Source organism: Elephas maximus, chromosome X (genome assembly GCF_024166365.1).
Source record: "Elephas maximus indicus isolate mEleMax1 chromosome X, mEleMax1 primary haplotype, whole genome shotgun sequence".
NCBI classification, from domain to species: domain Eukaryota; kingdom Metazoa; phylum Chordata; class Mammalia; order Proboscidea; family Elephantidae; genus Elephas; species Elephas maximus.
This window is the reverse complement of record NC_064846.1, coordinates 88,378,421-88,394,469: the sequence shown is the minus strand read 5'-3', so window position 1 is coordinate 88,394,469 and position 16,049 is coordinate 88,378,421. Positions and strand designations below refer to the sequence as shown.

Here is a 16,049-nt window from a genome sequence, read left to right as displayed (position 1 = left end):
CTCAGTGTTTCTCAAGCTGAAAGAACTGAAGAAAAAATCCAAGCCTCAAGTTGCAATAGTGAAGGATTCTATGGGGAAAATATTAAACGATGCAGGAAACATCAAAGGAAGAAGGAAAGGATACACAGAGTCATTATACCAAAAAGAATTAGGCAATGTTCAACCATTTCAAGAGGCAGCATATGATCAGGAACCGATGGTACTGAAGGAAGAAATCCAAGCTGCTCTGAAGGCATTGGCGAAAAACAAGACTCCAGGAATTGATGGAATATCAATTGAGATGTTTCAACAAACAGATGCAGCGCTGGAGGTGCTCACTTGTCTATGCCAAGAAATATGAAAGACAGCTTCCTGGCCAACTGACTGGAAAAGATCCATATTTATACCTATTCCCAAGAAAGGTGATCCAACCGAATGTGGAAATTATAGAACAATATCATTAATATCTCATGCAAGCAAAATTTTGCTGAAGATCATTCAAAAACGGCTGCAGCAGTATATTGACAGGGAACTGCCAGAAATTCAGGCTGGTTTCAGAAGAGGACGTGGAACTAGGGGATATCATTGCTGATGTCAAATGGATCCTGGCTGAAAGCAGAGAATACCAGAAGGATGTTTACCTGTGTTTCATTGACTACACAAAGGTATTCGACTGTGTGGATCATAACAAACTATGGATAACATTGCGAAGAATGGGAATTCCGGAACACTTAATTGTGCTCACAAGGAACCTTTACATAGATCAAGAGGAAGTTGTTTGGACAGAACAAGGGGATACTGATTGGTTTAATGTCAGGAAAGGTGTGCGTCAGGGTTGTATTCTTTCACCATACCTATTCAATCTGTATGCTGAGCAAATAATACGAGAAGCTGGACTACATGAAGAAGAATGGGGGATCAGGATTGGAGGAAGGCTCATTAACAACCTGTGTTATGCAGATGACACAATCTTGCTTGCTGAAAGTGAAGAGGATTTGAAACATTTACTAATGAAGATCAAAGACCACAGCCTTCAGTATGGATTGCACCTCAAAATAAAGAAAATAAAATTCTCACAACTGGACCAATAAACAATATCATGATAAATGGAGAAAAGATTGAGGTTGTCAAGGATTTCACTTTACTTGGATTGACAATCAACAGCCATGGAAGCAGCAGTCGAGAAATCAAAAGACGCATTGCATTGGGTAAATCTGCTGCGAAGGACCTCTTTAAAGTGTTGAAGAGCAAAGATGTTACCTTGAAGACTAAGGTGCGCCTGACCCAAGCCATGGTATTTTCAATCGCATCATATGCATGTGAAAGCTGGACAATGAATAAGGAAGACCGAAGCAGAGTTGATGCCTTTCAATTGTGGTGTTGGCGAAGAATATTGACTATACCATGGACTGCCAAAAGAACGAACAAATCTGTCTTGGAACAAGTGCGGCTAGAATGCTCCTCAGAGGCAAGGATGGCGAGGCTGTGTCTTATATACTTTGGACATGTTGTCAGGAGGGATCAGTTCCTGGAGAAGGACATCATGCTTGGCAGAGTACAGGGTCAGCGGAAAAGAGGAAGATCGTCAACGAGGTGGATTGACACATTGGCTGCAACAATGAGCTCAAACATAGCAACAATTGTAAGGATGGCGCAGGACTGGGCAGTGTTTCGTTCTGTAGTTTATAGGGTCGGTATGAGTCGGAACCGACTCGACAGCACCTAAGAACAACAACAAGGAAGACCAGTTAATAGGACTATTCAAATTTATGCATCAGTCACTAATGCCAAAAATGAGTAAAGTGAAGATTTTCACCAACTTCTGCAGTCTGAAATTGATCAAATACGCAATCAAGATGCACTGATAATTACTGGTAATTGGAATGCAAATTTGGAAACAAAGAAGAAACATATGTGGTTGGAAAATATGGCCTTGGTGATAGAAACAACCCTGGAAACCCCATGATAGAATTTTGGAAGACCAAAGAATTATTCATTGTAAATGTCTTTTTTTTTTTTTTAAGCAACGTAAACAACGACTGTACACGTGGACTTCACAGGATGGAAAATACAAGAATCAAATCAACTACGTCTGTGGAAAGAGAAGATGGAAAACCTCAATATCATCAGTCAGAACAAGACCAAGGGGCGAATCAGAACAGACCATCAATTGCTCATATGCAAGTTTAAGTTGCAGCTGAAGAAAATTAAAACAAATCCATGAGAACCAAAATACGACTTTGAGTACATCCTACCTGAATTTGAAGACCCTCTCAAGAATAGATTTGACATGTTAAACACCAATGACCAAAGACCAGAGGAGTTGTGGGATGACATCAAGGACAGCATACATGAGAAAAGCAAAAGGTCATTAAAAGGAAAGAATGAAAATATCAAAATAGATGACAGAAGAAACTCTGAAATTTGCTCTTGAACTTAGAGTAGTTAAAGCGAACAGAAGAAATCATGAAGTTAAAGAGCTGAACAGAAGATTTCAGAGGGCAGCTCTAAAAGATGTAGTAAAGTATTGTAATGAAATGTGCAAAGACCTGGAGCTAGAAAACCAAAAGGAATAACATGTTTGGCATTTCTCAAGGTTAAGAACTGAAGAGAACAGTCAAGCCTTGAGTTGCAATTTTGAAGGATTCTGTGGGCAAAATGGAGCCCTGGTGCTGCAGTAGTTAAGAATTCAGCTGCTAAACAAAAAGTTGGCAGTTTGAATCTACCAGCCACTCCTTGGAAATCCTATGGAGCAGTTCTACTCTGTTCTATACAGTCCCTATGAATCAGATTTGGCTCAACAGCAACAGGTTTGTTTTTGCTTTTTTTTTTTTTAATAACGAAATATTGAATGATGATGCAGCAAGCATCAAAAAAAAAAAAGGAGGAATACACAGATTCACCATACCAACAAGATTTGGTCAATGTTCAACCATTTCAGGAGGTAGCATATGATCAAGAACTGATGGTACTGAAAGAAGTCCAAGCTGTACTGAAGGCATTGGCAAAAACAAGGCTCCAAGAATTGACAGAATACCAACTGAGATGTTTCAACAAATAGATGCAGCACTACAGGTGCTCATTAATCTATGCTTAGAAATTTGGAAGACAGCTACCTGGGCACCTGACTGGAAGAGATTGATATTTGTGCCCATTCCAAAGAAAGGTGATCCAACACAAAGCAGACAGTAGTGAACAATATCATTAATATCACAGGCAAATAAACTTTTTCTCAAAATAATTCAAAAACAAATACAGCAGTACATCAACAGAGATCTGCCAGAAATTCAAACTGAATTCAAAAGAGGGCATGGAATGAGAAATATTATTGCTAATGTTAGAAGGATCTTTGTTGAAAGCAGAGAATACCAGGAAGATGTTTACCTGTGTTTTATTGACTATGAAAAGGCATTTAACTGTGGATCATAACAAAGTACGCATAACGTTGGGAATAAAGGGAATTCCAGAACACTTCACTGTGCTCATTTGGAACATGTACATACACCAAGAGGCAGTCATTTGAACGGAACAAAGGGATACTGAGTGGCTTAAATAAGGAAAGGTGTTCTCAGGTTTGCATCCTTTCACCATACTGATTCAATCTGTATGCTGAGCAAACAATCAGAGAATCTGGACTGGAAGAAGAATATAGCATTAGAATTGATGGAAGACTCATTAACAACCTGCAATATGCAGGTGGCACAACTTTGCTTGCTGAAAGTGAAGAAGATTTGAATCACTTACTGATGAAGATCAAAGACTACAGCTTTCAGTATGGATTACACTTCAATATAAAGAAACAAAAATCCTTACAACTGGATAAACACAGAAAATATTGAAATTGTCAAGGATTTAATTTTGCTTGGATCCACAATCAATCCCTGTGGAAGAAGCAGTCCAGAAATCAAATGATGCATTGGGCAAATTGCAAAAGACCTCTTTAAAGTCTTAAAAAGCAAGACATCACTTTGAGGACTAAGGCCTGACCCAAGGCATAATATTTTAATTGCCTCATATGCATGTGAAAGCTGGACAATGAATTAGGAAGACTGAAGAAGAATTGACCTTTAAATTAGGGTGTTGATTAAGAATATTGAATATACCATGGACTTCCAGAACAATGGAAACCCTGGTGGCATAGTGGTTAAGTGCTATGGCTGCTAACCAAGAGGCCAGCAATTCAAATCTGCCAGGCGCTCCTTGGAAACTCCATGGGCCAGTTCTACTCTGTCCTATAGGGTTGCTATGAGTCGGAATCAACTCGACGGCAGTGGGTTTTGGTTGGCCACAACAACAGAGAAACCTGTCTTGGGAGAAGTACAGCCAGAATGCTCCTTGGAAGCCAGGATGATGAGACTTCATCTCATGTACTTTGGGCATGTTACCAGTCCCTGGAGAAGGACATCATGCTTGCTAAACTAGAAGGCCAGCAAAAAGAGGAAGACCTTCAATTAGATGGATTGACACAGTGGCTGCAACAGTGGGCTCAAACATAGCAAAGGTTGTGAGGATGGTGCAGGATCGGGTAGTGTTTCAATTTCTTGTACATAAGGTTGCTGTGATTTGAAACTGACTGGACAGCACCTAACAATAACAAAAGTGTCTGGCACATAGCAAATGCTCAGTAAATATAATTATTATTAAATACTGATGCTATGTGGCATAAGTTGGTAGATACTTCAGAAATACCAAGAAAGATGAGGTCAATAAGGACTAGAGAAGTCAGTGGTAGCTTTCTGGGGTACATGGGGAACTTGAGCTGGGCTTTGAAATTTATTAATATTTTACCTTCTTCCATATGCATAAAAATACACAAAACAAATTATAATAATACTTGTTGAAATGTTACTATGTGTCAGATACATGCATTGCATATATTAGCTCACCTCATTGAATATATAAAGCAATACCATACATTGTATAGTGGGGGAAACTGTGGCTCAGATAAATTAGGAAACACAACCCATCAGTGGACAGTGGAGGAACTGGGATTCAAACTCAGGTCTCTCTGACCCCAAAGCCAATGCTTTGAACACTGTACTGATTCTCAAACAGAGAGAGAGAGATCCAGAAAACTGTAAGTTAAAAACAAGTTGGGTTCTGGTGAAAAATAATTAAGAATAAGTGGTTGTGGGTGAAAGTTTGTAAGTCTGTCTTACTTATCTAGTGTTACTATAACAGAAAAACCACCAATGGGTGGCTTTAACAAACAGAAATTTATTTTCTTACAGTTTAGGAGGCTGGAAGTCCAAATTCAGGGTGCAGGCTCTAGGGAAAGGCTTTCTCTCTCTACTGGCTCTGGAGGAATTCCTTGTCTCTTTTGAGCTTCTGCTCCTGGCTGATCTTTTTGTGGCTTGGCACCTCTCTTCCCCCATCTCTGCTTGATTGCTTGCTTGTTTAATTTATTTTTTATCTCAAAAGAGATTCACTCAAGACATACCTACACTAATCCTGCCTCATTAACATAACAAACGCAACCCTTTCTCAAATGGAATTATAACCACAGGCAGAAGTTAGGATTTACAACACATGCTTTGGGGGGATTTAGTTCAATCCATGGAAACTCTGGTGGCATAGTGGTTAAGTGTTACAGCTGCTAACCAAAGGGTTGGCAGTTTGAATCTGCCAGGCGCTCCTTGGAAACTCTATGCGGCAATTCTACTCTGTCCTATAGGGTCGCTATGAGTCAGAATCGACTCGACAGCACTGGGTTTGTTTTTTGGTAATTCAATCCATAAAAAAGTCTCTTCAGCTTCTGAGGGAAAAGTAAAATCAGAAATATATTTCCCTTTAAAAGTTGAAAATCAGTCTAATTTAGTATTTATCATCTAGATTTGTAAAATCTAATAAAAAGTCTTGAGACAAATGCATTTTTGCTTTGACTGAACTTACTGTTTTCAAGTTCCTGATACCAAAGAAGAAAATAATTATTTTAAAATTGAATCAGTTGGATTTTAATGCTTTAGGAATAAACTTATATTTTTCTCAATTGTTGTAAGCTTATATGCTTTTCTCAACAATGCATTGTGATAAAACAGTTAAAAGCTTAATTTTTTATGGCATTAAAAGAGCTATCGTATACTTCTGATTGCAGAAGATATTTAAGATATTAAAAAAAAATAGAATCATGACTGTTTCCTAAAAATCTTAACACAATGTGGGATTTTTGTCATTGTTTTTGTTTTACTGTTACTTTTCTTCTGCCTGGTCCTGACCAGGAGAAATAATAGAATATAGATAAATAGGCCAGATTATACTGTACAGTTAGAAAGTTAGGATACAAACTCCTCTGTGAAAAGGAAAATATAATTACTTAAATGATTAACAATATTCGTGAGGAGATAATATACTGGTTTATCAGGTAAAACACAACCCTTGCTGGTATAAACAGTGTTTTAGGGCAGTGGTTTTCAGTGTGGCCCCTGGATCACATGGGGATCTTTTTCAAGTGCAAATCATTGGGTCTCACCCCAAACCTACTGAATCTGAAACTTTGTGGGTGGGACAAGCCCTCCAGATGTCTGTGATGCATGCTCAACTTTGAGAATCATTGTGTTAAGGTGGGGATAATAAATTCTGTCCAGGTTGATTAGTGAAGAGGTAGAAGAATGGAGGAAGGTACTTTCAACAGGGCCTTAAAGAATGACTCAGAGTTCTCTATACCATATTTCTTCCAGTTAAACAGAATATGATGTATTTGGAAAACCAATAGATTTATGTTATGGGAAAGAGCATGAGCTTTGGAATTTTATTATAAGATGACTTCCTGCAGGATAATTTGGTATTATGCATCGAAACCCTAGAAATTCCACTTTTAAGAATTTATCCAAAGGAAATAGTTGGTCAAGAGTACAAAGGTGAGTGCACAAAAATGTTTATCATTGTTTCTAACAGTGAAAAAATGGGAATCTACCTAAATGTCCACTAGTTAAATTATGGTACATACTTTTGATGAAATGCTAAGTATCCATTAAAATGATTATTCAGATATGTATTTATTGGCATGGAAGGATAGTCATGATTTTGGTTAAAGGAACAAAATCTATTATAAAAGAGCGTGTGTATATAAGTCAAATTTGGTTGATGCATCTATATATGTATTCGTATATAGATCTATGTGCATAGAAAGAAAAGGTCTTGAAGACTTTACATCAAAATGTTAACAGTGGAAATACTGCTGTAGGTAGATAGACGGATAGATAGATGTTGCTGTTATAGTTGCTGTTAGCTGCTGTTGAGTAGGCTTTCAACTCATGGCAATCTCATACACCATGGAACAAAACAATGCCTGGTCCTGTACCATCCTCATGATCCATTGCTGGTCAGACTGCTGTGATCCATACGGTTTTCATTGGCAGATTTTTGGAAGTAGATCACCAGGCCTTTCTTCCTAGCCTGTCTTAATCTGGAAGCTTCAATGAAATCTGTTCAGCATCACAGCAACATGCAAGCATCCACTGACAGACAGGTGGTGGCCATGCATGAAGTGCATTGGCCAGGAATTGAACCAGTGTCTCCAGCAGGGAAGGTGATAATTCTACCATTAAAGCACAACTGTCCCTCCGATAGTTTTGATTTGTTTTTGCTTACCTCTGTTTTCTTATGTGAAATTCTTCCTTGTATGATGAAGAAAGCATGAAAGTTTAAAAACAACCAAATCTAAGATGTTTAACTGGATTTTTTATGCAATCATATGATCAGGGACTGGAAATATCCATTTACTTTAAAAAATACTGTATTTGCCTCAAAATATTTGGAAGGAACTAATCACTTACTGTAACACCTCACTGTCAAGGTTAGTTGTCTAAAGTCTGGCATTGGTTCATTCTGAAAGTTTGTATTATTAGTAGATAATTACAGAAATGCAATCTGCATTGTAGAAATTCCCGGAGAAATAGAAATTGCTCTCTAATGGGAGGCAAGAGATCCTGGTTCAGCCTTTGCCGTTAACTTTCTGTGTGAATTTGGAAAATTTAATCTCATTTTTTGGACTAAGTTTCCTCATGTATAAAAAATGACAGGATAAGAAGATATTGATGGCTTTTAACAGCCCTAATATTTTAGTGATGTATAATGCATATAAAAACCAAACTAAGTGTTTGCAGAGAACTATAAGAGGACATATAAAGGCTGAAAAAATAAAATAAAATAAACCAAACTCCCTAAAAGCCCTTTAAAGGATTCTGCTTCTGAAATTACAGAGGGTGTTTTTGGTACTTCTCTCTTTTAATATGACTTCTCCCTTAATGGGGTTTTTAAACAAATTATGCGTTAAATGTCAAAAGGAATCCCTGGGTAGTACAAGTGATTAACTTACTTGGCTGCTAATCAAAAGGTTAGAGGTTTGAGTTCATCTACAGGCATCTCAGAAAAAAAAAAAAACCTAGTAATCTACTTATGAAAATCAGCCATTGAAAACCCTGTGGAGTACACTTCTGCTCTGATACACTTGGAGTCACCATGAGTTGGAGTCTACACCGTGGCAACTAGTCCAATGTCAAAAGAACGTTGGTATATTTATGACACCTGGTGGTCAAGTCAAACATCACAGCTAAATTTTAATCCCCCAGATATGAACTCATTCTCTTCCTCTCTTTTTTTTATCCATTCATCGTTCATTCCATCATGCACTCAATAGTTGACCACTAATATGCTCAAGACACTTTTATAGACAGAAGTAAGACACTGAGTCTTTGATCTGTAGGAGATTGCTATTTATTTAGAAGAATAAAATACACCCACATGGAAAGGCAAATAACTACTGCATGCTGGGTGTGTTTAGTGCACTTTCAATAAAGAAAAGTATCAGAACTATGGGTACTCTGAGGCCAGAGGAGTGACCTGTAGTTCGAGGAGGTTTGGGAAGGGCTCCTAGAGGAAGTGAGCTTTGCCTTTCTTTGGACCTCAGGTCCCTCATCTGTAAAATAGCAATAATAATATATTTGCCACATGGTGTTCTTGTTAGGAATTAATTGAAAGAATATATGTAAAGCACTTAACATAGCACCTGGCTCAAAGTGGGTATTCAATAAATATTAGTTATTATTATAACAAATCCAAAGATGATCAGATAAGTCTTCATTTGTATTAGCTGTTCCCTTAATTTTATTTCATGAATAGTTCTGTTTCAAATTTATACAGCTTTTTATTTTGACTGAGTATAAACAACATCTGATCAATTCCTTTAGTTAGTTCATTGAATAAACAAACAGATAAACCAAAAAAAGATAGTTTGGCTCCATTTACAGTTTGCTATACTAAGCGATTCAGCAAAATTGTCACCTTAGTGGAAAAAAAAAATCAAAATAGATGTTTATGTGAATGAGCTGTTTGACTGTCAGTCAGTAAATATAATCTTTCTGAAAGCCTCATGTAGTCAGCTCAAATAGGTTGTTTGGCACTGTATGAGCTGTGTGTGGATTGACTACATTTTTACACTTTTTAATTGGTTGTGTTTTACCCTATATTGCTTTCCCAAATCATATTTCAAAAGTTGTTGCAAAAATGTGCATTTACTTTTGCATGTGAGTACAAGGTAATCAACGTTAAGGCTGTCTTATTTTCCTTTTAATTCCACAAAATGTGAAGCAAACTTCAGCTTTTGCAAGCAATAAAAAGCACAAAGGAGTGTTAAAATCCCATTTATCCTTTTTTTTCTAAAATCAGATACATAAGTCATATTTTCTAAAAATATCAAACATTTAAGTTGTTAAACTGTCACATTCAAGGGTAAAATAAATTGTTTTCTAGTGGCTTTTGGCAAAAAACAGTACGGATTTAAACCAAAAGAAAGAAAACCCAGAACAGGACCATGTCATATTATGGATGAATATTTAATCTGGATAAGGGAAGATTTGAGAAAGAACAGGATTGCTGTCTTCAGATGAGCTTTCAAGTATAACAGGGCATAGACTTATTTTATTTGGCTTTGGCAGACAGAATTAGGTTGAAATGACAGGGAAACAAATTTTGGCTCACTGAAGGAAGAATTTTCTAACAATTTGGGTTGGTAAAAATGTAACCAACCACATTAACAACTTTTCTTTGGACTTGCACTGAAAGCTAGAAGGAAAGATATAGCTCCTTTTGTTGAAAGCTGAAGTGACCATAATGTCTGAACTTTAAAGTTACAGGAGCTCTGGAAAGTGCCACGACACATGTTACTGTTGTTGTTAGGTACTATTGAATCCATTTCGACTCAGAGCGACTCCATGTGACAGAGTAGAATTACCTCATAGGATTTTCTTGGCTGTAATCTTTATGGAAGCAGATTACCAGGTCTTTTCTCCTGGGGAGCCACTGATGGGTTCAAACCTCAGAACTTTCATTTAGCCACTGAGCACTTAACTGTTGTGCCACCAGGATTTGTTCTATGACGTATTAGCAGGACTAATTCTGAAAGAGGCAAAGGTTATTTGAGTTGCATTCCCTTTTCCTAGTCCCTATCAGTCCAAGGCCTGGTGATCTGCCAACTCTTACCCAGGTCCCTATCACATGTCTCACTCCAAAAAGAACACAAGCTCACCTCAGCAATCACCTAATCTCTGAGAAGGATGCAGTTGAAGATGAGTTAAATTTTTGCTGTCGTAGGGTTGATGTTAGGGGACTCAGCTAGATCTCAAAATCTGAAAATCCAGATGAGGAAAACTGTAAAACTGAAAGATGGAACCCAATAGGAGTGCTGGAATGTATGTCTTGGGGCTATTTTGCAGTGAGGTCTTGCCTTGTGGGCTAGCTCTGCAAGTTTGATTACTCTCTCTTACTAATAAGGGAAAAACCTGAAAGGTTATTCCCAAAATAGTGATCTTTTTGATTCCTGAAAATATCTTTCCTTTGATATTTCGGTTTACTTACAAAAGACCCTTTTAATTTATGCTTTACAAAAAAAAAAAATTTTTTTTTATTTGAATACTTCTTTGATGGGAAACAAATATATTTGTGTAATCAAACATAAGACTGACATGGCCTTGACTCTATTTTTACTCAATTTTCTGCAGAAATCATCACTCTAATGCTTTCCTTAAAGAAGGAACATAAATCCTCAGAATGGGAAGTAACAGCAACAACAGTACAAGAGCAAAGTGCACGGATCTTCAAATGCCATTTCAGTACTCGCTCTATGCAACTACCTATGCCCTCATATTCATCCCTGGTCTTCTGGCCAACAGTGTGGCCTTGTGGGTTTTATGCCGCTTCATCAGCAAGAAAAATAAAGCCATCATTTTCATGATCAATCTCTCTGTGGCTGACCTTGCTCATGTGCTGTCCTTACCCCTCCGGATTTACTATTACATCAACCATCACTGGCCTTTCCAGAGAGCCCTTTGCCTGCTGTGCTTCTACCTGAAGTATCTTAACATGTATGCCAGCATTTGCTTCCTGACCTGCATCAGCCTTCAGAGGTGTTTCTTTCTCCTCAAGCCATTCAAGGCCAGAGACTGGAAACGTAGGTACGACGTGGGCATCAGTGCTGCCATCTGGGTCGTTGTGGGGACTGCCTGTTTGCCACTTCCCATCCTGAGAAACGCAGACTTAGCCAACAACACTGAGTCCTGCTTTGCTGATTTAGGGCTTCAACACATTAGCATGGCTTCCTCCATTGGCATGGTAACTGTAGCTGAAATTGGAGGGTTTGTGTTACCTGTTGTAATTATCACCTGTTGCACATGGAAAACGAGAAAATCCTTGAAGGAATTCCAAGTTCCCTCACAGAATACCGAAGAGAGAAAAAAGGCTTGGCGAATGGTCCTGATGTGTGCAGTGGTGTTCATTGTGTGTTTCACTCCTTACCATCTCAATTTCCCCTTCTTTATGATGGTGAAGCAACATGTCTTTTCCAACTGCTCATTTATTAAGAGCACTCTATATTTGCACATCATCTTCCTGTGTCTTGCAAATCTGAATTGTTGTCTTGATCCAGTTGTGTATTATTTCATGACTTCAGAATTTTGTGATCAATTTTCAGAACATGGCAGCTTGGTTCTTCAGTCATGTGTGAGGTGTAAGGACAGTAATTTGGAAATTCATCAGAGGAAGGAGGATCTTCAAACTATCTCTCTTGAATTTTTGGATGATTCCAAGACAATTTAATCAAATAATTAGCTAGAACAATCCATATAATCTATCTGTCCAGCTATACATATTAAAGATTTTTTAAAAAATGAGGCTGACGAGAGCCTTAGAGAAACACATGCCCCCTCCTTTCACCCTCAGAATGATTCTTATGAAAGAAATATTCATGCCTCTATTTTCTCCCCAAAAGGAAACATATTGCTCTATGGAGTATGTGAACAAATATCTTTCTTTACAGAAGGTGATCGGCAATAGAATGAATTGTACACCAGTTTTTCAGCAATTAATCTAATCTTTTCACCTTCTCCTGAGAGCAACAAAATGTAATTTGATAACAGAAGGACTTAGTGTATTGTCAAAACATTTGAAATTGTACAGGTAAAAATATGATTCTGGTTTAATCTAGAAAATATACACTAATTGAACAAAGTAGATTAAAGAGTAGCTGCCTATTGTTGTTAATATGAATTATGGGAATTATTATAATTTGGAATACCTATGACACTTTCTCTTTCCATCCTTGGGGATACAGACAATTCACATTAATCCAAAATATCTCAAAAGTATCATGAGGTTCACATAACACACCTACACATGCGCCTTAAAGACAAAATGTTATGTTCTAAAACATTTCACAACCTTGAGAATTTCAGGGTTTGCAGTGAAGATTCTTTGCTTGGATCTCTCTGAGTGCATGTGATGTGATATCTGCTTTCATATATTGGTACTAATTCAGAAAATATTCTGTTATATTTGTTTATTAAAATCAACTATGCCATGTTCTCCCTGGTTTGATTGTTTTTTATACAATTTGAGTCACAATTTCACTTGATACATTTAGGTTAATGAATTAATAAAGAATCACATACATGCATGTAGTTTTTCAGTAGCCAAACTCTTTATGGACCTCATTTAATACAAGTAAAGTCATATATACAGAGAACACTGGTGAACTGAATCCTATTATAAATGCAGAATGGAATATTGCTATTTTAAAAAATCCTTTTGGTTAAATCCTTTTGTAATACATAACATTTTCTCCAAAATTTTATTTAGTTATTGTCGTTGAGAATATACACAGCAAAACATACAGCAATTCAAGTTTCTACATGTACAATTTAGTAACATTAATTACATTCTTTGAGTTGTGCACCAATTCTCACCCTCCTCTTCTGAGTTGTTCCTCCCTCATTAACATAAACTCACTGCCCCTAATCTTTCGAGTTGTTGTCAATTTGATGCCATGTAGATAGCTCTTAAAAGACCATAATGCTCAAGGCAGACATTTTTTACTAGTTAATCTAAACTATTATTTGGTTTTAAGAAGACTTCAGGGCATATTTTTGGTTGAAGGTTTAAAAATAATCTCAGAGTGATAGTTTCAGGGGTTCATCCACCTGTCATGGCCCCAGAAAGTCTAGAGTCCATGAGAATTTGCAATTATGTTCTCTATTTTCCCCTTTTGAATCAGGACCCTTCTATAAAGTCTTTGACCAGAATGTTCAGTAATGGTAGCTGGGCATTATCCAGTTCTGGTCTCATGGCAAAGGAGGCAGTTGTTCATGGAGACAATTAGCCACCCATTTCATATCCTCCTATTTCTGACTCTCCTTTTTTCTCTGTTCTCCAGGTGAATAGAAACCAGTTGTTGTGCCTTGGATAACCGCCCTCAAGCTTTTAAGATCCTAGGCACTATGTTAAAACAAAAGCACTAAAAATGTTATTAGGCCAATTAACGGGGGTATACCAAGAAACCATGACCCTAAATCTCCAAGCCAAGGAACCATATCCCATGAGGTTTTCAGTTGTTCATAAGCAGCCTGAGCAGCTTCTCTGAGATGCAAATCAAACCACAATGAAATGCAATTTCACTCCCACTAGGATGGCTAAGATTGAAAAAAAAAAAAAGCCAGAAAATAACAAATGTTGGCGAGGATTTGGGAGAAAGTGGAACCCTTACCCATTGCTAGTGGGAATGCAAACTGGTACAGCTGTTGTAGAAAACATTGTGGTAGTTCCTCAAAAAACTAAAAATAGAACTACGATATGATTCAGCAGTTCCACTCCTAGGTATATACCCAACACTTTTGAAAGCAGAGACTCAAAAAGAGACTTGTACACTGTCTTAGGCTGGGTTCTCTAGAGAAACATAAGCAGTGAAGTGTGTGTGTATATATATATATCTCAAGGAAACAGCTTATGCAGTTTTAGAGGCTGGGAAGTCCCAAGTCTGTGAGTCCGGTATCAGATTGGAGGCTTCTCCTGACTCACGTAGCTGCAGGGGCTGACAAACCCAAGATCAGCAGGTAAGATGGCAGACTGCCGGCTCCAGTTCCAAGAACTGGATTTCAGATGATGATGAGCTGAGTACAGGATCCAGAGCAGAGCAAAAGCCAGTGGCCTTTGCCAGAAAGTCTATATATATATTGGATACCAGCCATACCCGCAAGGAAACTGCCTTTCAACTGATTGGCTGCTCATAGCAGATATCATCATGGAGGAGATTCCATTATATCAGATTTCATCATAGAGGTGATTACATTATTGCATAATTACCAAACTACATCAGAACTGTCAAGCCTCTGGGAATTATGGCCCAGCCAAGTTGACACACAACCTTAACCATCATGTACACCTGTGTGCATTGTATCACTATTCACAATAGCCAAAGGTGAAAGCAACCTACATGCCCATAAACAGATGAATAAACAAAATATGGTACGTACAGTGGAATACTACTCAGTCAGTAGGAGAAATGAAGTCTTGATACTTGCTACAATTTGGAAGGAGCTTGAAGACATTATGCTGAGTGAAATAAGCCAATCACAAAAGGACAAATATTGTACGACCTCACTTACATTAAAAGGCAAGAAAAGTCAAATGTCTATAGACCAAAGTTTATTAGTGGTTACCTGGGGCAGGAGAGAAGGGGGAAAGGGAACTTAATGGTGATGGAATAATCATGTTGATTAAGGGTAGGGTTGCACAGCCGATTACTGTAATTGCTGCCAGTTAGTCATACTGTGGGGGCTTCCTTGTTGCTGTGATGCTGGAAGCTACGCCATCAGTATTCAGCAACCAGAAGGGTCACCCATAGCAGACAGGTTTCAGCTGAGCTTCCAGATTAAAACAGACTAGGAAGAAGGATGAGTCGGAATTGCCTCGACGACACTGGGTCTGGGAGGAAGAAGGACCCAACAGTCTACTTCTGAAAAGAAATAGCCAGTGAAAACCTTATGAATAGCAGTGGAACATTGTCTGATGTGGTGCAGAAAGATGAGCCTCCCCAGGTTGGAAGACACTCAAAAAACGACTGTGGAGGGCTGCCTCCTTAAAGTAGAGTCAACCTTAATGATGTGGATAGAGTCAAGCTTCTGGGCATTCATTTGCTGATGTGGCGTGAGTCAAAATGAGAAGAAACAGCTGCATTAGTAATCAGAACCTGGAATGTATGATGTATGAATCTAGGAAAATTGGAAATCATCAAAAATGAAATGGAATGCATAAAGATCAATATCCTAGGCATTAGTAAGCTGAAAAGGACTGGTACAGGCCATTTTGAATCAGACAAACATATGGTCTACTAAGCCTAGAATGACAACTTGAAGAGGAATGGCCTTGCATTCATTGTCAAAAAGAACATTTAAAGATCTATCCTGAAGTACAACACTGTCAGTGATAGGATAATATCCATATGCCTACAAGGAAGACCAGTTAATACGACAATTATTCAAATTTGTGCACCAATCACTAGGGCCAAAGATGAATTGAAGATCTTTACCAGCTTCTGCAGTCTGAAATTGATTGAATATGCAATCAGGCTGTGTTGATAATTACTAGTGATTGAAATGCAAAAGTTGGGAACAAAGAAGAATGGCAGTTGGAAAATATGGCCTAGGTGGTAGAAATGATGCCAGAGATGCCATGATAGAATTATTCAAGACCAACGAATTCTTCACTGCAAATACCTTTTTTTACCAACATACACAGAGCCTATA

General features: G+C 37.9%; 1 protein-coding gene across 14 annotated transcripts in view; it reads left to right on the top strand.

Annotated features, from left to right (window-relative positions):
• Nucleotides 1-16,049, top strand: part of LOC126068915 (putative P2Y purinoceptor 10) — a 233,339-nt gene that overhangs the window by 61,773 nt on the left and 155,517 nt on the right. For 11 of the 14 annotated variants that reach the window (XM_049871642.1, XM_049871649.1, XM_049871637.1 and 8 more), the window contains one exon: nucleotides 10,977-12,831. The exons of 1 other annotated variant lie outside the window; for it this stretch is intronic. In XM_049871642.1, the coding sequence (XP_049727599.1) occupies nucleotides 11,026-12,069 (1,044 nt within the window). In that variant the 5' untranslated portion in view covers nucleotides 10,977-11,025 and the 3' untranslated portion in view covers nucleotides 12,070-12,831. Of the gene's footprint in view, nucleotides 1-6,656; nucleotides 6,837-10,976; nucleotides 12,832-16,049 lie in introns of those variants that run through there. 2 more of the 14 variants (XM_049871638.1, XM_049871647.1) reach the window with 1 other exon arrangement.